The sequence below is a fragment of the Rhinolophus hipposideros genome, assembly GCF_964194185.1.
Source record: "Rhinolophus hipposideros genome assembly, chromosome: 3".
In the NCBI taxonomy this organism is placed as follows: Eukaryota; Metazoa; Chordata; class Mammalia; order Chiroptera; family Rhinolophidae; genus Rhinolophus; species Rhinolophus hipposideros.
The window spans coordinates 12931975-12956245 of NC_138049.1; the positions used below are offsets into that span (position 1 = coordinate 12931975).

At 40.6% G+C, this 24271-nt stretch overlaps 1 protein-coding gene across 14 annotated transcripts in view; it reads left to right on the plus strand.

Moving 5' to 3' along the window:
• Positions 1–12613: 12613 nt before the first annotated feature.
• SYNE1 (spectrin repeat containing nuclear envelope protein 1) overlaps positions 12614–24271 on the plus strand; it is a gene marked incomplete at its 5' end in the record, with an annotated part of 420585 nt that continues 408927 nt past the window's right edge. For 8 of the 14 annotated variants that reach the window (XM_081044683.1, XM_081044687.1, XM_081044702.1 and 5 more), the window contains 2 exons: positions 13016–13297; positions 21827–22110. In XM_081044683.1, coding sequence (XP_080900809.1) covers positions 22044–22110 — 67 coding nt within the window. Of the gene's footprint in view, positions 13298–21826; positions 22111–24271 lie in introns of all 14 variants that reach the window. The other 6 variants (XM_081044694.1, XM_081044699.1, XM_081044700.1 and 3 more) reach the window with 3 other exon arrangements.

Below are 24271 nucleotides of genomic sequence, written 5' to 3' on the forward strand. Positions count from 1 at the left end.
ACTCTCCAGGATATTCCCACATCACCCAGAGGAACAGTGAATTCTCTATAATGGCTTACCAGGACTAAAAGCTCTGTCCTCCCCTATTACTGGCTATTGCTGTGACCTAATCTCCTATGATGATCCCCATCAACACTCTATCCACTCCAGCTTCCTTCCTATTCCTCAAATAGAATAGGAAGTTTTCAACTTCAGGGCCTTTGCACTTGCTCTCTGCTTTTCCCAGATATCCCTATTGTTTCTTCATTTACTTCCTTCCGGACTTTCCTTAAAAGTTACATTTTCAGTGCTGTCTTCCATGGTCATACTAACTAAAATTTCAACCATTCCTTGGACACATCTTTTGTCTTTTCTCTGCTTTATTATTTTGTTTCTGTCGGAGCTATCATTATCCAATATAGTCTGCTTATTCTCTGCTTTCCTTTTTAGAAGATAGATTTCATGAAAGCAAGGATGTTTTGTTCACTGATCCAATCAGCACAAAGAACATTGCTTGGCACATGCATAATAGGCACTTAGCAAGTACCTACTGGATGGATGGATGGATGGATGGATGGATGGATGGATGGATGGATGCCCTGAGCCCTAATGCTGTTTATCTTCCTGGATTTGAGTCCTGATTTTTTTGGTCTAGTTTATTATCCCATATTTGGGGCCCTGTTATGACACATGAAGGGTGGAGCAATATCCCAGCCACCTGAATCACTTAAAGCGAGCTCTAGATAGAGATAGAAATATGGTCCACTGGCCCTACAACTACAATAGCTGTCACACTGGTAGTCATCTTGGGACACATTGTAGTTCTGTGCCTGCAGAGGCAAAATGAATTTTTATATCCATTTGAGGCATTGTTGGTTGTCAGATTTATCTTAGACCAGAGACAGAGGAACTGTAAAAACTGTGCTCAAAGATATTCAGGGGTGAAAACTTTGGGGTTTAACATATCCTACTGTCAAGAAATTCTTCTTTTGTTTAATCTAAATATATCATGCTAATAGTAAATTTATTTTACTATTCATTTTCTCTTGTTTTATTTCAGAAAAGATGGGGAATAGGAGGTCTCTATCACTCACATGATAATCTTTGTGTCCAAAATGCTTTTGCCTAAAATGCATTCCTAGAAGTTAAACAATATGTCCCATCAATTTACTAATGTTCTTTCTATAGCTATGATATAGATGATGATAATAAATATGTCGTTAAGATAAATAGAGTCCATGTTTCCAGTCATTGGGCTACCCATATACATACATATGCTTTTCCAAGTATTCCAAAGAGGCTTTGTCTTCTTTTTGGAATAGAAAGTGTCGCTTTAGGTATCTTAAGAGTTCTTAGTAAGATTACTGAGCAAAATACTTCTGGTCTGCAGGTAACACAGGCAGGCTGTCTCTCAGGTTTTATTATCCCTTCCCTCCTTCCTCACTGTATGCAAATTTTGATTCAGATTCTGAGCAGAATGCATTCCATTTGTCCTCCTGGCTCCATTCTCCACTGTTTTCCATTCTGGCTCTCGCCAGGAAGGATGACCAGTATGGTCACATCAGCAGGGATCCTGCATCCTCAGCCTTCTGGTTTGGTTTGTACAATGGAGACTGCCAGTAGAAACAAGAATATAAGATTATTAATCCCTCTATCTTGCTCCCAATTTCCTCTGAAATTACCTGTGTTCCTAATGGGTCACTGCTCACTTCAACATCCTGTTCTCCATAGGACTTCTCTTCCAGGTTCTAGGAGCTTCTCTATTGCCTTTTCCTTTGGGCCCAGGACTGGTGATGACTCTGCTATTACTCTGTCCAAGTTCCTATGCTGTACCTGATGGTTCTACTGCACCTCATCCACACCTTTGTAATTTGGCCCTTTGAATGAAACAAAACCAAAACAAATACATCTCACCTCAAATTTCCCTAATCTAGTGTGTGTTACTTCTGTTCTTTTTGGGACTCTAACAAATACAGATATTTATACCTTGCTCACTTTAACCATTTGCTTTGGGAAAATATTATGTTAAGTTTAACACCTGGGATGAGTCCTGATTGGCTGAAGCCAATGAGAACATTTTATTTTTTTGGCCACAGTGATTGGTTTGATGGACGGTATTGGCTATAACCTAAGCTAGTCCAAATTTTAGGACTTTTGCCTAGAAATTTTAGATGCAAGTTCTTTCTTTCTCAGTGAGTAAGCCAAGAAGTATATAGCCCAATTTTTGCTAGTAGCTATCCTACAACCATAACAAGAATCAGCCTTAGAATGAAGCCAACATATGGACAGCAGAACAGAAAGGAAAAGGAAGAAAACAAATCCTCGACAGAAACTTTGGGTGAATCCTGAAACCTAGCCTTTCAGACTTTTGTGAGCTAATACATCTTTATTATTGTTTTTGCCAATTTCAGCTGGCTTTTCTGCTGCTTGCATCATAATGAGTCTGAGTAACATGTTTACACAGAAACTTAATTCTGATAATTTCTCACAAATTTTCCAGCTGGAAGTAGCTATGGATAGTGAAATAAACCAGGAAAAAGCAATGCACAAATAAGGATCTCTTCCTTTCTGAGAGACTTCTTGAAGTATTTCCAAGTGGCCAATAAAACTGTGTGTACCAGTGAGCTCATTCAGCCATTCTGGAACACTCTTTGTAGGAATCCAATTAAGAAATTCTTCAGTCTACATGGTCTCTTTCTCTTGAAAACTCATCTACAACCTGATGTCATTACTGGCACAATTGTCTTGTAAACAAAAGCTCAGTTCAAAATATTTAGGAGAATCTTAGGAGAATTTAGGAGAATTTAGGAATTAGAATTAGAATTTAGGAGAATTTAGGAGAGTCTTTATATTCAAACGAGGCAGAGGGGTGGTGGCCTATGAAATTAATTTTTCAAATATCTAGAAAAGGTTAAGATCCTTCAAAAAAGAGAGAAATGAGGATAGATAAAGGGTAGATGGCATTACTATATGAGGAAGAACAAAGAAAAAACTCCACATCCCTAGACTGTGATAGAAACCCAGGGAACTATGAAAAGAAAAAAAAACCCCACAAATTCTCAGACGTGCACTTATCAGGGGATTTCAGAGATGTTTACTTATCAGGAACCATTTGAGGCATACAACTTATATCTGGATAGCCAAAGTACAATGGCAAAAGTGCTTTGGAGTAGTTACGAAACTGTGAACCTAGAAGAAAAGATTGAATTAACAACTGAAGAGAAAAAAAATCTGATTCTACCACTTCACATCATGAAACATGGGGTTATCCTGTGTTGAAATTTGTTACCCAAATCTTCAGCACATGTGGACCCTTGATGGGATCCTTGATGGAATGCACATGTGCTGAAGATTTGGGTAACAAATTTCCAGTGGGTTTGATAATAACATCACAATATAATTGCTGCTCTGTAGAATTCCATAAGGTATATAGTAAGATTGGTATATTATTCATTCATTTATTCAACAAGTATTTACTGAGTACATTTTATATGTCTGTTTTAAAAGCTGGAAATGTAAGAGTCAACAAAATGCAAAACTATGTGCCCTCATGGGGTTTACACTCCAGAAGTAGACAGAAAATAAACTAAGTAAAGAAGAAGAATATATACAATGCTGGCATTAAGTGCTGGAGGAAACAATAGAGAACGATAAAAAGTTCAAGGTAGAGTGGAGGGTATTTTAAATATTTATATAGGGCATATAAGAAAGGTGTCCCTGAGAAGGTGATATTCGATAAAATACCTGAAAAAAGGGGAGTCAACCCTGTGAACAATTTTCAGAATTGAATTCTCAACATAACGAATATTATATGCAAAGGCCCTATATAAGGAACTTACCTAGTAACCATCAGGGCCATGAAGGTGTGCTTGCGGCTGCTATGCAGTGAGCAAAGGGAGGAATTGTGGTTGAGACTAGAGAAACTAGTAGGGAGGTGGGGTCGGTCATGTCAAGCCTATTGTCCTCACTCTGTGTATGATGGAATGCTGTTGGCAGTTTTGGACGAAGAAGTGACAACACCTGATTTGTGTTATAACAGGATTTGTCTGGCTAGTATATAAAGAATAGCCTGAAGTCAAGAGATGATGGTCCAGGGTGGTAGCAGTGGAGCTAATGAGTAATGGTGTGTGTGTGTGTGTGTGTGTGTGTATGTGTGTGTGTCTGTATTTTAACCTAGAAAAAAAATTTCAAGAATATTACACAGAATACCCATACATATTTCAACCAGATTCATTAAATGTTTACATTTCCCCCCATTTACTTTTGGTAAATATCCCCCTCTATCTTTTGTCACATTATTTTTTCTGAAGCATTTGAGAATATATTGGAGACACTATATCCTACTATTACTAAATATTTCAGAGTTTCTACTCCAAGAACAAAGACATTCTATAGATACATTTTTAAGGCAAAATTAACATCATTTGCTGATTGAGTAAAGATGAGAAATTAGAAAAAGACTTGTCAAGTGTGACACCAAAGCTTTAGCATGAACAACGAAGAAGTATGAAGTTACCAGTAACTGATGTGAAAAAGACAGAGATAGGGGCAAGTTTGGAAGTGAAGATCACAAATTCAGACGTTTTGTTTTTTGTTTTTTGTGTTTTGTTTTGTTTTTTGATAACTTTTAAGTCTCTCAGTGGAAATCCCAGTAAGAAATCCTGGATTTCCAGGTCTAGAGTTCAGGAGAGAGGTCTGGGCTAGAGATTTAAATTTGGGGGTTCATAGCATATACATGATATTTAACACCATGAAATTGAATAAGATCCTCTAGGAATTCATGCAGCTGGAAGATAGAAATGCTCCAAAAATAGAGTTCTTGGTCCTCCAAAGACTAGAAGTTGGGGAGGTAAGAAGGAAGCAGCAAAAAAGACCAAGTGTGTGGTGGGTTCGGAAAGCAGTTAAGAAGGCATTTTAAGAAGGAAAGAGGAAATAAATGTTGGCAAATGGTTCTAATAGATCAAGATAGAGTCAGAGACAGGATCATTAAATGTAGTAAAGAAGAAATCATTGGTGACCAAAAGAAGGCGGAGTGCTTGGGTGAAAACTTGACTACAGTGAGTTCAAGAGCAAGTGGGAGGAAATAAATAGCCAACAGTAGGGATAGCCAAGTCTTCGAAGGAATGTTGCTTGAAAGTAAAGATGGAAATAGGGAAGTTCAGGTGGTGACCAAGAGAGTTTTGTTTTGTTTTTAATATGCGATAAAGAGCAGCATTTTACATGTTGATAAGAATGAACGAGTAAAGAGAAAAGAAACAAATTATTGTGAGAAGAGAGGAAAATATTGTTGGCAAGAAGCATGAATTGATGATATAAGTGGAGGAGTTAGCCTTAGCTAGGAGTTTAAAGAGTTCATTCGTAGCAATAGAAGCAAGTGTGATTATATATGACGCAGATGCAAATAGTGCAGAGAGTGCTGGTGAGAGCTTATAGGAATTCTCTTTTGATTGCTTAAAATTTTCAAAGACAGGCTGCACAATTTAGGTGGTGATGCAATTTATGAGCACAGTTTATCAACATAAGTAAGCAAATTTCCATTTCCTACAACTGTAGTCTATGGGTTAAATCAACAGTACCATATTTTAGATATTCTGAAAGGAATACTGCCTTCAGCAAATAAACAGAGGGAGTGGTCAGTTAGCTCAGTTGGTTAGAGAGTGGTGCTGGTAGCACGGAGGTTGCTAGTTTGATCCCCACATGGGCCTCTGTCAGCTGAGCCCTCCTTAAAGAGAAAGAAAGAAAGGAAGGAAGGAAGGAAGGAAGGAAGGAAGGGAGGGAGGGAGGGAGGGAGGGAGGGAGGGAGGGGAGAGGGAGGGAGGGAGGGAAGGAAGGAAGGAAGGAAGGAAGGAAGGAAGGAAGGAAGGAAGGAAAGAAGGAAGGAAGGAAGGAAGGAAGGAAGGAAGGAAGGAAGGAAGGAAGGAAAGAAGGAAGGAAGGAAGAGAGAAAGAAAAATTGGCTTCAAGCAAATAAACAGAAACTTTGTACTTGGCATTGAATGAAATCCCAACACTTTGCATTCAATAGCTCAGGAAGAACCCACTCAACTCAAAAACTCCTAACATCTTGATTCTTTGTAGCAAAAGCAAGAGACAATGCATGAATGCAAATAAATGTACATGATACCTTTAAAAAATGTTCAAGGGAAATAGGAAAAAAAAGTTAGCAGATGAAAATTTAAATGTGGGAATAGATGTTGGAAGTTTGGAGAAACAAGAAAAAGTCTGAAATTTGTTTAAGCAAGTGGGAGAGTGTATAGATTAGGGAAACAGTGTTCTGAGGTCTTTGACTTAGTAACCATGAATGCAAAGACAAGTTAGCATGTCTGCATTTTTCTCCAGGCATGTTCAGCCATGTGAAAGCAGGCACAAAGTCGGCGGAATTGAATTTAACAAAGTATGTGGTTTAACCAAGTGTGTATGACAATGATAGGAAAGGTGGTGGAGGATAAATGCAAGGGGGTGAATATAAATGATTATACATAGAATTTAAACCAGCTTAAGAGAAATAACTACAAAAGGGATGATGAACAACAGCAAAAATGGTCGGATCAATAGTCAGTGAGCTGCCCCATATGGTCAATGCAGCTAATACACTACATCCACGAAGGGTACCCCTTCTCAGCGGGTGCCATTCATTTTTGAAGTTTATGATTTGTATCTTTATCATAATAATTTTTGGCAGAATGCACTCACATCTCTTGTTTTATTTAAAAAATTGTTTATTATAAGTTTCCAAAAGGTGGAATTGAAGTGTCTTGAAGAACAGCTCCATCTCTAATTCAAAAGCATTGTAAGGGCTGGCAGTGGTCCTGCCAATGGATATAAGGTCCTGTTCAGTTGAGGGGTTATTTGAATTGGTGCACTAGAGGGAGTGGGCTGCCAACAAAACAGAAAGTGGACAAAGACTGGGGTGTTAACAAGATTATCGTTACCAATAATTGTCATTAACAATAATGACAAGGTCAAGATGATCATGCGAGTGGAGGGCTGAAGTAGGGGAGGGACAACAGTGGTCTAAGAACAGTTTCTGAAGGAACCATGCGGAGAAATTGCCAAGGAAATTACACTGGGGAATTAATGATATCATCTTAAAATTCATCAGTAATTCTAAATTCTTTGTGTTCTTTTTTAAATACCGGGGGTGCCAAAAATAATGTATACAAGGGGACACTTTGGTCAATGTTGCTCAAGCAGTAGTTGGTTGTAAGCAGAAGTGTCTGGACGCTGATGATAACTACTTTGAGCACCTCTTGCAATTGCTAAAGTCAAACATGACTCGTATTCATCTTTTGTTATTGGTATATATTGAATATTACAATTTTAATACAGTTTTCCTTTCTTAAAATATGTATACGTTTTTGGCATCTTCTATAGTCTTAAAATCCTTTTAAAATTCTACAACAGTATTAATATGAGAATTAAAATAGATTAAAAAGACTCAACATTTTAAACTGGAATTTTTGTGTGTTTTAATTAAAATAAATATTTGCACTATTCTGTTCACTGCAAGTCTGTGTTTATATACTGAATACTGTTTGTTGGCAAATAATGTTTATTCACAACCATTCAATGCTGTCTCCTGTATCCCAGGGGCTGCAAGTCTGGGGATTATGTTTTTCTCAGGCTCCCTTTCCTGGACATTTGCATTCTGTCAATGCTCTCACTTGAGATTTGGAAGTCAAAGGGGAGTTCCACAGGTGAAGAGTGATCGATCACCAGGACTTCAGAGCAAGAGACCTGGGATACTGCTGGCCCCTTGCTACAGTTACTTGACCTCTGGGTGGCAGCAGCAAGTTGCTGAGTTCTCTGCAGCCGTATTACTTCAAAGCTAAAGGTAGCCACACCAATGGTCACTTCTTTAGTTTACCAACAAAGAACCTAAATTCTTGTATCAAATCCTCAACTTGTTTTGATTTTTCTTTAATAAATCTTGAATGACAGACTATTTCATGCCAAGACTGGTTCCAGATCTTCAACGATGGGAATCTCATATTGGCTAGTTGGCTTGGTTGGGTTTGCATGCAGAGAGGACCTCATTCGGATGTAAAATAGAATTCTAAAGAGACGTGTTACTTCAACTAACAGTTACTTAAATTAACACCTATGGCTGCCTAAAATTAAGGGTTTATTGAAGACAAGAATTTAGGAGACCAAGATGGCTATTACTGTGGAATAGAAAAAAGAATTAAAAGGACTCTGGGGTGTGTCAGCTACTTCTGATCATCCTGCAATACAGACTATAAAGAAGGATAATGAAAAGCTCAGGAAATTTGCAGTCCTGGATCAAGGCATGCTCAGAAACCCAGAGAGCTTCTAGGGTCCCCATTTTGCAGCCACGTTGTTGATACAGCCAAAAATTGGACCTATGTTCTGTTGCTGCAGGTTGCAAATTTACAATGCAAGATGATTTCAAAGACTTTCTAGGCCCCTTATGTGAAAGTTTAGGCCTTTATTGGAAAAGAGTGAGCCCTGAGAATTGGGAAGGGGGCATTTTGGAAAATTTCGGTGAATCTTAGTACTTTGAACCACAAATTCTTCAGAGACTTCCTTACCAAGAGAAGTAAACCCCTCCTCCCATCTGTCCTTCTTCCTAATTTGCAGGCTATGATGACCCTGCCAACAGCAATTACTGAGAAAGAGACTGCCAATCACTTAGAACCCAACCAGACAATTACTGACTGCATGAAGACCTTGACTGAAACAAAGCCCCTCTGTCTTTCAAAAGGAAGAGAGCCATTTTGTTTAGAGTGTCCCTGCACTGTGTGTAGAAGTTTGCTTTCAAGGGACTAAGGCAGGAAGGAGGAAGAAGAGACCCACGAATGGGGTAGCACATGTGTTCATGCCATAAAGGTGTACCTCTGGTATGACGCTGGGGTTGATCCTTTTGCTAAACCAGCAACATGGCAAAATTGTGCCATAGTATGAACACAATTACATAACAGATAAGTAATAGAAATATAAATGATTAGTGCTGATTTCATATGAGTGTCATGACTCTTGTTTTACAAATATAATGAACATAATGATGCAGGCATTGGGATAAAACTGAACTGATAGGACTGTGATTTTTTTTTTTTTTCTGTTAAAGCACAGAGGGTGAATTGGGAGGTCCAGCTGTCATGATCTATGAGAATAGGATTCTATGTAAGCTGAGAAAGTTTGAAGAGAAAACCTATGAGGGGGACAGGACTTGGGTTTAGTAGGGGAGGAAACTGGGGCACTGCCTTAGTTTCTGTCTCTCAGCTTGTGATGGCCCCATGATTATATTTTGCTGTTCTCAGGAATTGGTGCCCCAGCCCAATCAGCCTACTGCAAAATGAAGTACAGACTGTTTCCCTTGATCTGCCAACTTCAGAAACACCTAGAAGAATAATAAAAATAACCATAACTGTAATAATGATGTTACTTATGGTGCACTTACTGACCACATGCTAGGCACTGCCAGGTACAAAGTGCTTTCCACATATTAGCTCATTTAGTCCCCACAATAGCCCTATGAATGAGCTTTAGTGTTATAATCCTGAATTACAGGTTTGTGAAATCTGAACTTGTGAGAGGTTAATTTACTAGCTTAAAATCACTCAGGTAGTTAATGATGGAGCTATGACTCTACCCTGAGCCTCTCTGGGTTCAACACCCAAGACCTTAACCTTTATATTCTTCTGACTTCCTTTTGCCACACATGGCCTTAGGTCCTATATGTTCTGTTTATTATATATCTCTCAAATCCAACCACTTTCCCCACCACCATCCCTCTAATAATGAATACTATGATCTTTCTAAAGGATTACTGTAGCAGCCTCTTAACTGGTCCACTTTTACCCATTTTGGCCCCACTTCTAATCTGTTGTCCACATTACAGTCAAAAGGAAAATGTCAAAACATAAAATTGAATCATGTTGCACAGTCTACTGAAAGCACTTTAAAGGTTTCACATAAAGATCCATCTCCTCAGGCCAGTTTTTAAGACCTGCAGTCTGCCCTTCCCCACATTTGGGGCCTCATGGGGTCCATTGTTCCCTGAAGCTCCTGTCCCCTCCCTTGCTTTCTCTTCTGCAGTCTTCCTCAGCTCCTCAAACGTGCCATGCACTTTTCTTCCATAGAGCTTTTGCTCATGCTTTCCCCAGTCTGGAGTGCAATTCCAGACCCCCACCCTACTGCTCCGTCACCTACTTAATGCCACTCTTTCTGAAGACCACAGTTTAAATGTCACTTCCTTAGTAAAGTGTTTCTAATCTCTAAATTAATTCCCACCGTTGAAAGGTCTCATAACAACATTAGCTTTTTCTTGGAGGTTGAGGTTTTATGATTATTTGCATGGTACTTTGATGGATGTATGGCTTCCTGATCACACAGTAAGCTCTATGAAGGCAGGAACTAGATCAGGTTGGTGCTTCCCACTGTAGTCCCAAGGCTTAGGATAACATTGGGTATATGGTAGGTTTCCAAACATAGTTGCTGATCAAATGAAGGTATAACACACTTTCCTGGGGGAACGAAAAAGACAAACCTTTTCCAAGTCTGTAATGTGCTTCACTCCTCTGTGGAGGATAAAGTTTTGCTGAGAGTGGACGTCCAGCTCATCGGGCAGCCAGTGCCAGCCAGACAACCCTAGGCACCTACCAGTTGGAGGCTGGGAGAACAGCCACTAGGTCGACTTAAGGCATCTCAGTTGCTGGGAGGAATGTTTCAGGTTCACAAATATAAGTGGCTCACCTCTCCAGCAAGTCAACCTAAGGAAGCAATTGCTTAGCATACCTTATTCCCCTTCCCTGAACAGCCTTAAGGTAAAGTGGTTATCTGAAAGTAAAGATTAAGAGGAAGAACAGAGTCCAATCCTTTTTTCCTGAGAGATAGGCCCAGACGTTTGGATCCCAGTCCGGTGGCCACCCAGACAGAGGATGCGATCTATTAGGTTGGTGCAAGAGTAACTGCGGTTTAAAAGGTTCAAAATAACTACAAAAACCACAATTACTTGTGCACCAACCTAATAGGTGACTAGGCTCTGGTGGGTTATCTCCACATGGAGCTCTGGGCACCCTTAACGAGTGTAGCCCTAAGGCAGAGGTAGAGGCAAGATATGCATTGAGACTGATCCCAAATACTGCCCTCCCCAGGCCAAGCTTCTTGGTCTAACAAGTTTTACAATTAGAGATGGGTTGTTTGGCCTCTAAAAAAATTAAACACAAGGAAAGATAACACATCAGATTGGTTTACCAGAGTTGTTTCAGATATAGTCATGCCACTCAACTATGGAGATTTGTTCTGAGAAATGCATCGTTAGGCGATTTCATCCTGTGTGACTATCACAGAGTGCACTTACATAAACCTAGCTGGTATAACCTACTACTCACTTAGGTACACAACTAGGCTATACGGTATAGACTAGTGCTCCCAGGCTACAAGCATGTGATTGTACAAAACACAAAATTAAATCATGCACAAGAGAAAAGGATTCATTCAAGAGTCTCAGTAAACACGAGCTGTATGAAGTTGCTGCTGGCCGAACACAGCATACTGTGGTACAGCAAACTTTTTATAAAAAAAGAAAAAAGAAAAAAATATATATATGTGTATATATATATATATATATATATATATATATATATATATATATGTATATATATGGGGAGAGAGACTACAATCTAACATAATGGTAAAAAGTAGTGTGGTAAATACATAAACCAGTAACATAGTAGTTTCTTATCATTATCAAGTAATGATACCACACATAGTTGTATATACTATACTCCCAGTTACAGGACTGGCAGCACAGTAGGGTTTTTTTTACAGCAGTGTCACCGCAAACAGGGAAGGTGTGGCACTATGACATTATTACGGCTGCACCCTCACTAGGCGACAGGAATTTTTCAGCTCCATTATAATCTCATGGGCCCACAACATATATGCAGTCTGTTGACCAAAACATCATTATACAGCACATGACTGTGAGTACTTTGATGGGATTCAGGGGAAAGAGAATTTGAAGAAAAAACAAAGCTACATAGTGGAGTGTTGGCAGGGGATGAGGGAAAGAGAAATTTCCTCCGCTTTGTAAGCCAGTCCTTCCAACTTAGAGAATAGAAAACTGTTTTGTTCAAATTGAAAATTCGAGGGGGTAATTATTAAGATTCTTGCAACATAGTTTCAATTATTTTAGCTGCCATAATCCTGTTGGACTTCATTGTTGGTGAAAAGAGACTATGTTTGACTTTGCTTGGAAACCATAAAACCACAACAAAATAATTCTCCGGAAAGCTATTAGGCAACACCAGAATGGATCTCTTCTGTACCACGAGAAGGACTTGTGATAAAAGACTCAAATAGATTCAAATAGTGAATCTGAAGAAACTGAAGGTGATTCTTCAGCATCATCTTACCGAGTAATCAAGAATTAATATGATTAAGGTATCCAGCGATCTAAGCTTCATAAACAACAATAACAAAACCCCGTGAAGCCTGCCCAGTGTCCCTAAAATTATTTGCTACAGATTTGACAGTCAAAAAAAGGTCAGCAGTTATGATCTTTTTAAAAGTCGATTGAAAAGGAGCCGGTGGAATGTCCTCATTGAACTGCATCACTTCCTTCCTGGGACCATCAGGGCACCTCCCCAGCCTTTCAAGATAGGTTCTGCTCCAAAGGTCAACCTGGCCGTGGAAACCTCAGGCAAAAGTTAGCGGCCAGTGCAGCTCATCTCCTCGCCGGGGCTCTGGGCCATTTCTTTCTTCCTCGACCCCCGGGAGGTGAACCCCGCGGAAAGGCTCGCCAAGAGGGTGGGTCACAGCAGGGGCTTTGCTGCTGCGGAGAAACGCCAGAGGCCGTGCATCTCCAGGAGGTACGGGAAGCCTGCGAGAGACACTCCAGGCCCCCGCCCCCGGCTCTTCCAGAGACCAGCGCATCCTGGAGCCTGGCGCGGGGCGTGCGGAGCCGGCCAGGGGAGGGGTGTGGCGGCCTAGAGGTAGTGCCCGGCCCCTGTGGGGGGACTGAACCGGCCACCTGACCTTCCCCTGGGAAAGGAGCGTTACTGCGGGGGTGGGGGGAGCAGGAGGCCTCAAACTCCGGGGCGCAGCGGGGAGGAGGACCCCTGTGCCGAGGGGAGGGAAGAATCGCCGCGCAGCTGGACGCGGGAGCGAAAGAGTGTGCGGGCGAGCCCGGGGGAGCGCGGCTGCGGATGGGCCGCCGGCCGCGCGCCGGCCGGGCTTGTTGTACTCCGTAACCAGGGCGGCCCGGCTCCCCGCGGCGCGACCGCGCGGGGCTCCGCTCGCTGCGCTGCCTGGAACCCGTAGGAGCCGGAGCCGGGGAGCGAGCGAGAGAGAAGGTAAAAGGAAAGGAGGGAGGGTGAAGAAGGGGGGAGAGAGAACGAGAATGTGGGTGCAAGCCGAACAAATTACAGACAGATTGGAAGCAAGTTTGTAGTTGCATACTCGGGTTGTGAGTGCTTAATGGGAGGGAGGGGGCCGTGATGGTGATGGTGGCGTGTGTACGCGTGGTACTCGTGGATGCGGGGATACGGAGGTGGGCAGCGCGCTCCTGGCAGCTTGTACGTAGCTCTCCCTATTAATATCCCTCTCCTCTGACTTGTCATTTCCGCTTGTGGCACGTCCCTTGGGCTCCAACGAAGCAGAAGCAAAAGGCAGCCACCCTCTTATTCTGATGGCCGGCACTGTTGCTACTATCAGATGGGAGATGTCGGGCGTTGAACACATTCTGGGAGTCTCCCTTCCTCCACCCCCACTATTTTAGGAAGGGCCGGGGGAGGGGAGGGGAAGGGGATTAGGTAGCAGCACAGCACAGGGCTGGAAGCTTGAGCGGAGGCCGGGGCTTCACACTCTCCTCCGCTGTCACCCAGCAAAAGCTTCCAGGCGGAGGAGCTTACGCTAGAGGGCAAGATAACTTTCATCTCCTTTCCAGAAAGACACGCTTCAGACAGCGATTTTGCTTTGCTGCCGGAGGAGTTCTGTGAAATGGTGCTTCACAGGGTGGCAGGTGCACGGTGCAGGGCAGGAAAATACTGCGAAATAAAGCAGGCGGCGGCTGCAAAGCCAAGAAAACCCTTTGGGTCCCTTGTGCCGCCCGGGTAACAGAGCATGGATACCACAAGTTCAGGACCTCTTCCATAAACAGAGTCAGGTCCAGCCCAGCGAGAAACCAGCTGTGAAATGGACCTTAGCATCCCGGAATCCTGGACTGTTCATTTCTGAGCTTTGCAGTTTGGGGGTGGGGGTGGGGGTGCGGGGGAGACGTGGAGTACCTGCAGTTTTTCTGTGAACGTTAGGAAAGTTCAAATGAATGATTCTTTCTCCTTTTTAGTGCCTGTTGTTTTCTTCATCTGAGCGCCACTGTCCTAAAGAAAGCATTTGTATACAGAAGCCAGACCTCCAAGAGAAAGTGTAATAATTTTCCATTAAACAGAGGTTATTAATGTGACCCACATCTGCATAAAATGCTGATTTAATCATGAGTCATGAGGATGGTTCTTTGGGAGGCTTGCTGTTCCCCATGATGAAAAAGATTAGTGGTACAGATAAAATGTTCCTGACATCACCAGAACAGTGTAATAAAACACATATCTATTTTTTTGTGTGTTTTGAATCTGTTCATTACTTTGTGGCAAATTTAGAATAAAAAATACCATATCAAGGCTAACTTAATATATTTCATGCAGAAGATAAAGCCACATCTTGACTGACTCAGATAATACGTGTTCAGCCTTGTACATTATAGCCTCCTTTTTATCTTTCTTAACTAATGCTTTTTCACAGTGGTTTATTCCTGTCATCATTGCCCCCATATAAAGAGTTCTTTTCAAATGATTCCTTCCTAAAGGAGCAGGGATCGAGGAAAGGTAGTTTACCACTGAAAAAATTTCCAGAATTGCTTATGTTAAATGTGTAGGTTGCTACCCTAGGATCCACTCTCTGGTAATTATGCAACAGCTTCTGGGAAATAAGAGGAGGTGTAAACGAAGCTGGATGTAGGAAGCCCATCACTGGGCTAGGTTGATAGAATTTTATTGGGTGACTCCAGCCCTAGATGTTGCAGCCACACCCTGTGGCCTGAAGGTGACAAGCATGTAGAAAGGAGCCAGGACTCCCCTGTGAGGAAATCTGCATTTCTCCTTCTCTTCATTTTATTAAAAGTGTCCTTCCTGGCAGACTAATCCAACCAGACCTAATGGATGGCAAGAAATGCAATACTATGTAACCAAGTTGGGAGGCAGGTAGCTGATAGCTTTGGGCATGATTAAGGCTTCAAGCTCACCAAAAATAGTTGAATTTAACACTTAGTATCTTTCATACCAGTCAGTTCTGTACTTTGCCTTTTGATTACTTCATAGACAATGTTCATATTTTTAGACCAATTCTTATTTGTTACCCCATATAATTCATAATAGTGAATTACCATAATAATTACCAGCACTATTCTCTGGTATCCCATACATATACATTAGTAGTATATTTATATTAACTCCAGGATGTCCCTCTTCTTCCCTTTAGCCATCCTCCATCTTTCTACCCTTTAGCCATCTTAGATTTTTTAAAAATTAGTTAGTACTATTATTAAAGGGTGAATAGAGAAAAACAATAACTAAATTTACAATTAGACACTTATGTGACTTATTCCAGCAAAGGATTTAGATAGAAGGGGGTCAAAATGTATTCATTGGCATTTTTATTTTTGTTTAATAGATTTTAATAGGAGTGCTCTTCTTGGGAATATTTAGCCATCTGATTAAGTGATCTCCATGCAAAATATTTTGCTAGAACATTTATATTCTAGCAAAGTATCATGAATCAGTTCATGTTTGAGGGTGTCAGTTCATATTTTTCAGTTAGAAATGAGCCATATCATCTCTGCTTGTTGCACGGCTTGGAATTTTCTGCTGGAGTTTCTTCATGCCAAACCATTTAGTTGCATTGCTTTAAGATGTACTCCTGTGGCCTAGGAGTATTTCTTCTAGTGTTTTTCTAAATGTATTCTTTTTTTTAGGAGCACAAACAAGACAACTGCTGCAGTAGCCAGTTGTCCACTCTGCTTGGAGACTGGGAATGCTGCGTTGTAATGATTCAGTCCTGTGCTTTTCACAGGTGTTGGTGTTAAGAGGAGTATATTGTTCAGATGGGAGAATCCCAAGTAGCAGATAGTCTAAACTCCCTCTGTATCCTGCACAATAAATGCAGCAGATGGTTATTGATTGGACATCCAGCTTGTTTCCACAGTACTCTAGGTTTCCGCATTACAATACTCACTCTACTTTGTGGATATATATATATATATATATAATCATCTCCCCCTTTGGTACATAAGCTCTAAGGGGGGCTTATCTGTCTTGTTCACTGCTACTTACTCAGTACCATTGTCAAATAATGGCTCAATACATTTGGCTGTGTTAAATAATATGGAATCTTACCGCTCTGCTAGGTGTGGTACTTAGCTGCATTGTAATATTAGTTCCTTCCCCTGGAAGGATTTGGAGATGGTGCAGGGACTGCTAATTGGAACACAACCCACCAATGCCTACCGAATTCTCTCTTTCCATCCCAATATCATTTTCCCCCTCCCTCCCCTACTCTCCCCCCCACAATATTCGTTCGAATTACCCAGGGACTAGAGATCTCTTTGATGATGCTGGACCTTCTTCCGATGTTCGGGTTCTATAAGTCATGCCCACAACCAGAACACTGCTAGGTATTAGTCAGTTCAAGGAGTGAACTTCCAGATCTCAGAACCTTATGCCAGTAGTTGTTTTAGGTGTTACTTGTGCTGCCATTGGAACTAGAAAGCACACTTGAGAGCATCTCTTCATTCTAGGCTAGTCTGTCATATTGCAGGTGGAGAAACCGAGGCCAGTGGAAGGAAAATGGGAACCAGCTAACTAAAGAAACTACTACAGGCCAACCAATCTGCTAGGAACGTTATGTATTGATCATTTTAAATGTAATTTACACAGGATAAAATTAAACGTATTAGCATAAAATTGCTTCACTTTATAAATGAAGAAGCAAGTGCTCTGAAAAGTTCACTTTTCTTAAGGTCCCATGGACAGAAAGAGACAGAATAGGACTCAACCCCATGTCTTCCTTAGTCCACAGTGCGTGCATTTTCTGGTACTTCACTCCCCGTGTCAGGTAGTTGTTGAGGACCTCCGTACATAGAAGCAGTTCCAAATCACCCATCGAAGTCTAGAACTCATCTTCTAATTCCCATTCTCCTTTTATTATCTTTGTTTTATTAATATGAAATTTCTTATGAAATCATATGTCCTCTTAAAGTATCAGTAAAAAATGGTATCATAATTTCACAAAAGAGGAAATATGTGTACACATGCAAAATATTTTATCTATGTCTAAAAAAGGAAGGATATTGCACTAACTTCTTTTGCAGTGGGGAGGAAGGGGTGTTCTAGGGGTTGTCTCATCGAGCCAAAGTATTATGAACTTGGTTCAATAAAACAAAAATGTGTATTGAGAATTAGGATGTGCTCAGGGATATACTTGGTATTATTGGATGGGACGTCAATGCAATAAAATAAATGTACAATCTCTATGGCTGCAAAGCATTCCCAGTCTAGCTAAGACTAACAAAGTTTTAGAGTGAGATGAGACTAATAATGGTGACAAATATAAGACAAGTCATACTTAGAGTAGTATAGACTATAAGTGCTGGAGGAATTGAGGGAAAATAATGCTGAATGTGTGGTGGTATATTTAGAAATGGCTAAAAGAGGGTGTGGGTCCCGGGCTCTGTATTTAGAGATCCTTTGGATTTGTTCCACTGTGAGTGTATCTCAGTGGGGCTCTGTAACGGTGCAGTGAAGAATTGTTCAGCAAGGATATGAAGATTTGAAGGGAAAAGTTTGAGAAGTAAAACATACACACCCTGTCTACTACTGAGCTCGGTTGATGGAACCATGTCCTATACAACCTTAAGTCAGAATCCTGAGAGTGGTCAGAAATAACCCTAACTACCCCACTTCCCACTTCCTATGGGCCCTCCCAGACCAGTCACCAAGTTCTGCACATTTTGCCTCCTGAAGGGTTTTTTGGATTTTACCCTCCACTCACTGTGCAGTTTTAATCTCTTGCCATATCCAACTTAGACTTCTGAGATACCTTCTAACTGATCTTCCTGGATCTTCTAGTCTTGTCTTCCTCAGATATACCCTTCAAAACTGTAGCTAAAATAATCTAAGTCACTTCCAACTTAAAAATCTCTTAGTCATTTCCCGTAATTCTCTAGGAGACAAGAGAATTAGAACCAAGCTTCTGAACATAGACGTGGGGCCCTAACCATCTGGCTGCTAACTCCTTCTTCAATCTCAGCTCTAGAATGTCACCCGGTTGAGTTCTTCACTTGGTAGTTCTATATAGAACCTAACATCTCTTGGCAGTTCCACACAGAATCATGCTGTTTCTTAGTGTCCATACCTTTGTTCGAGCTATTCATTCTGCCTGGAATGTGCCTTTCATATTTTTCACCTGACTAACTCTAACTCTTTACCAAGTCTCAGTTCAGGACATTCTCCAGAATCTCCAGGTTGGTTTAGTGCCCATTCTTTGTATCCCCCATCTCTATATTTGCACTGACCCATGGTATTGTTATATTATCTTTTCTGTGTTGTATCTCCCCCTGTGTTTTAAGCTCCTCAAAGATAAAGTCTATGTCATATTCATATTAGTACCCCCAGCATTGAGCTCTGACACTCAGAATGTATTAGTTATACTGTAGAAGTAAGACTGGATACATAAACTGACGTTGGACACAGCAAAGAAATTCTGAGTTTAATGTGGTATCAAAAGAGGGAGGGAGGAAAATGGGAAGGAGAGATAGATATTTCAGGATTAATCTATTGTGTAACATGAATGTGAGCTAGAAGAGGGTAGAAACATGGTGATTTTTAATGCAGTGACTTACAAAAATCACTTTTAATCCCATAATTCTTTTTTTTTTTTTTTAAAGATTTTACTGGGGAAGGGGAACAGGACTTCATTGGGGAACAGTGTGTACTTCCAGGATTTTTTTCCAAGTCAAGTTGTTGTCCTTTCAATCCTAATTGTGGAGGGTGTCGTTCAGCTTCAAGTTGTTGTCCTTTCAGTCTTAGTTGTGGAGGGCGCAGCTCAGCTCCAGGTCCAGTTGCCATTGCTAGTTGCAGGGGGCACAGCCCACTATCCCTTGCGGGAGTCGAACTGGCAACCTTGTGGTTGAGAAGATGCGCTTCAACCAACTGAGCCAACCGGGAGCTCAGCAGCAGCTCAGCTTAAGGTGCCGTGTTCAATCTTAGTTGCAGGGGGACCTGCCCACCATCCCTTGCGGGACTCGAGGAGTTGAACCAGCAACCTTGTGGTTGAGAGCCCACTGGCCCACGTGGGAATTGAACTGGCAGCTTTCGGAGTTAGGAGCATGGAGATCCAACCACCTGAGCCACCAGGCCGGGCCCCTAATCCCATAATTCTTGACTGATGGTGGGGGCCCTGTCTTAATCATCTGTGAACTCCAGTGCTGAGCAGGGCCTGGTGTGGGGCAGTGGAATGAAAATGAATTTCCTTCCTTAGTAGATAGATAGATGATAGATAGATAGATAGATAGATAGATAGATAGATAGATAGATAGGCAAATTTCAGAAAATTATATTCTTGCATTTGGAGAACTCTCTGACATCTTAGAGCTATTTGTAATATCCCTCAGGCATTTCTCACTGTCTATTAGTCTTCAAATTAAGGTAGCTTTTGTGTGTGGGCAGGTGGAATGTTTTTCCCCAGGAGATGAAGGCTGCTACTGGGCACATGATTACCGCACAGCTCTAGGCCTTGATGCATGACAGACCTCCCCAGGGATCATTATTTCTCCTCTGAGACTCACTTGGAGGGCCACCACTGAGAGTCCTCTCTCCAGCCCAGAAGCTGCCACTATTGGGTCTTACTTCTAGTAGGTACCCTTTCAAGTAACTTAGAGAAGTCTGCCTCTGCCTTCTTACCAATTAATGCTATTCACTGCACCTGCCCTGGGGCCCTAACTTCATAAGTGGCCAGTACCTCCTTTCTTGCCCCAATACACCTTTTTGATGCTTTTTTAACACAGAGCGGGAGCAGTGTGCAATGTTTTGTGTCATTTTCAAAATGGTAGTCTAAAAAAGATACTACCATCAACTTTGTACTTATACATTCTAACCAGAAATCATTATATGCTAGTATTAACAATGACATCTTAAAATCAATTGTAATATGTAGTTTACTACTTAGCCAATTCCTTCATAAATAATACTGTTGGTGTGACCATACATTCAGGTTTTAATATAATTTTTGATAACACTCTTAAACTCCTTTTATTTTCTTTTTTCCTTTTGGCAAGTAGACCATTCCACATATGTGTGTTGTGCTTTCATCAGAGTTTTCCTTTTATCATTCTTCCCTGCATCCCCACCCCATTCCTTTACTTTAGCTTTCTTCATCAGAACCCAGAGATGGGTGTGAACTGTAATAACATATCACTGTCACATAGGTCCCCTTAGTTTGGCCTATTGGTTAAGTTTCTTTCTCTGGGTGCGTTTTGCACCCTCCTCTTCTTTCTGTCATTAATGATCCTACTGTGTTTCCCTGAAAATAAAACCTAGCCAGACCATCAGCTCTAATGTGTCTTTTGGAGCAAAAATTAATATAAGACTCAGTCTTATTTTAATGTAAGACTGGATCTTTAATATAATATAATGTGATATAATACAATATAATATAAATATAATATATCAGGTATATTATAATATAATATAATATGATATGATATGATATAATATAATATAATATAATATAATATAATATAATATATAATATGAGACCGAGTCTTATATTAATTTTTGCTCCAAAAGACGCATTAGAGCTGATGGTCCGACTAGGTTTTATTTTCGGGGAAACACAGTATTTGTGGCAAGATATTCTCTTCAGCTAACCCTAGGGTTAGGAAATCCTTATTCAAAGTCTTGATGTGTCTTAATGTCAAGATTTCATCAACTGCTTTCTTACCTCTTTTCCCCCTCCCCCAGTCCATAATGATGAATTAAACTTGACCAAAGCAGAGAATTCAGGAAGAGGTTAGAAAGAAAATGCTTATCTGCTTAACCCGTTCTTAGCCTAGCCTTACAACATAGAGTCCTTCTGTATGGGGAAGAATAAAGCTAACTCAAATACATTTTGTCTTCTAAAAATCCGAATATTTGAAAAAAAAAATCCGAATATTTGAAACTCAAAGTTTTAGAATGAAGTAGTTTTACATTTATATGTTTTAATTCATTGAATTGTTATTAGGAGCTAAGATTTGATCTCATTCCTGGAAAGTGTACAAGAAAAACAGCACAACATGTGTGCAAAGCAGGCTAACACAGCATAAGTAAGAGAACCTGTGAGTATTGAGAAATAGACTCAGTGTTTTGGGTGTAAGTACTTTCACTTTCATAGATGAATGGAGAAAGTTTATAGTTTAAAAAGAAAACATGGACTACAAGTGAACATTTCTTCTTTTAGCAACCAATTTTATTGTATAAGTCTCGGGTATGTATTCATTATCTATCAAATGTCATAAGAAATGCCTAGTATTTGTGTAGTACTTTATAAGTATTTTTAACATTAATAATTTCACTTGGTAATAAGTCATCTATTCAAAGTGAATAGAAATACTTCTCATCTTAGATCATAATGTTTGCTGATAAAACTGAAATGGCCTGGTATTTTAAAATAAAAACGATCACATAAAAAAAAAGTGAATAGAAATACTTCTTTTAGCACTGTGGTGAGCTAGATAGATTTATATACATATATATGTATGTATATATATTGTACCTTTTCTATTTGTTTTTCAGGTTCCTGAGTTCATTGAATAGGATAGTCTTAAACCGAAAGAAGAAAAAGAGGCGGTTCCATCTTTGGGAGGGCCATCCCTTGGCTCACTGCTGCAAGCGCCTGGGATCTGTTTTTGACTCCATAGATCAAGTTCAAGTATGTTTTCTAGAGTGGCCTAATGCTGCACTGCCTCGGGTGAGAAGTCTCTGGTGTGGGTTTTATGCCATAGGAGGGACCATGGCAACCTCCAGGACGGCCTCTCGCGCGCCTCGGGACATCGCCAACGTGATGCAAAGGCTGCAAGGTAAGGGACAAACGTCAGTCTTTTTTTTTTTTTTTAAATACACTTTAAATACCAATTTACTTCAGAATCTTTTCAATTTGCTTGCATTTTTATTCAGTTTTATGAAATTACAACAAGGAAGGGCAAAACAATGTCTTTTATCTCAGAGTTTTCAAACTAGTCCGTGCTATTTTAAGATTCTGTTTTCTTTATGTAGAAACAACAACAACAACAAAAAAAAATCAAAGACAAAGCTCTTGTTTTGGTTTTGTGTCTATGTAGCGTGACCCGAATGGTTATTCTATGTCCAGTGGGAATTCAGAGTTATCGCCAAACTGTCCTTCAAAAACCAATGACAATACAACACTGTGACAGTGCCCTGATAAGGTTATCATGACAATGGTGGACAAATAACTATATGCTATTGACAAATAAGTAAATCAGTGGCTTACTTGTCCCAACAAGAAAGCCCTTAGAGATATAGAAAGTCTTTAAGCAAAATGAGGCAAAGAGGCCCTAAGGGGTGAAATGATATGACAAGATTGATGGTTAGTGACAGAGTATGGACTGGAACCGCACCCCTAAACAGTGCGCTGGCTCTAAAAGCAAACTGTGTTTCAGAAGACAATTAACTGTGAAATGCTATGGCAACTCATAAATGAATTCCTGTCAATTGTCATTAAACACACACACACACACACACACACACACATATTCCTTGAACCATAAAAATAATCATCTAGAGACATATGAAAATATTGCTTCTCTGTCATAATCCCCATACCACCTCTCCCTGGCTTCAAATGTATATCTTTGGGATTTAAAAATATCCAAATACCTGTGTCCAGTGGGAATTAACAGAGATGTGCTCTGGTCTTTGTCAAAAGAGCTTAAACATAATGCTATAGTTTGCGCTTTAAGTTTTCTAGAATCTCCAGCAAGTGATCAGTGTGGTTTTGTACCACAGCCATCATATTAATCTGTCACAACCCTACTTCTCTTGCTTACAGTGGATTGGAAATTTCCAGTTAAGTACTACTCTTGATTTTCAGATACAGACAAAACTCTTAAATCTGGATATTTATAGCCCAGGACATGCTCCCAGCTTTCGAAAAATCAGGAGATGAGTGGACCTGGGAGTTTGTCCACCTGACCTGAAACCACTGATTTGAAGGCCCTGCAGTCACGTGAGCCCCCCACTCATGTTTATCTGCCTGGGCAGATGTGTTGTGCAAGGGGTGCTTGTTTCACATTTATTGTTGAAAGGTCCCACTTGAAATGCCCAAAAGAGCCTGCTTAGACAAAAAATAGATCCTTGCTGAATATACTGCATACTCGTAAACCTCCTGCACAGGCTGAAATGCCTTTGATTGCATCTGCCCAGTGCCAGGCGTCTCCAGTTTAAATTGTGCATCTTTCCTTGGGTAGGTGGCACACTGACCTTGGAGTTCCTTGCCTCTGTGTCTGTCTTGGCTGTTTGCCTGGGTACAAATTACTGAAACATTTTGTGCTTCAGTGACCTCATTTACAGAATGATGGGAAGGAAACCTACAGGTCTCTTGCAAAACTGTGGGGAAGATAATTAGGTAATAAAGCAGGTTTTCCTTGGAGTCTATTAAATGCGAAAATTCTCTGGATGAGGCATATATTGAAATACAGGGGAACGCTAAAGAGTAAATTTGAAAAAAAAAACTTAATTCAGAATCAGATTATGGTCCTGCAAACCCTTTATTTTTTATTCTTATTTTTCTTTGAATGACAATTCTTTCATTAAGGTGATGGTTGGGGTGAAAGCAGAGGGAAGAACACTGATGCTCAGTGTTTTATTTCATATATCGTGTACTCTTTCCTCTGCTTTCACCCCAACCATCACCTTAATGAAATTGTCGTATATATATAGTGGTAGATGTCTAAGTGGTTTTTATTGAGAGGTCTCTGGAGTGAGGAGAAGCAGTGGAGAACCCCCACACCCATCCCACACTCGGCCTGGGACAGTGGCTGTCCTATTACCCACCTTGCGTTTAGGAATGCAACTTGCAAAATCTAGGCTGTTCTCACCCTCCATCGCCTTCTCAGGACTGTTGTCATGCTCAGTGAGATCATAGCTGAAAGGTGCTTGAAAAACTCTAAAACACTGATATGGTGAGCTCTTCAAATAGTCATGGAAGAAAAGTGGATGAGA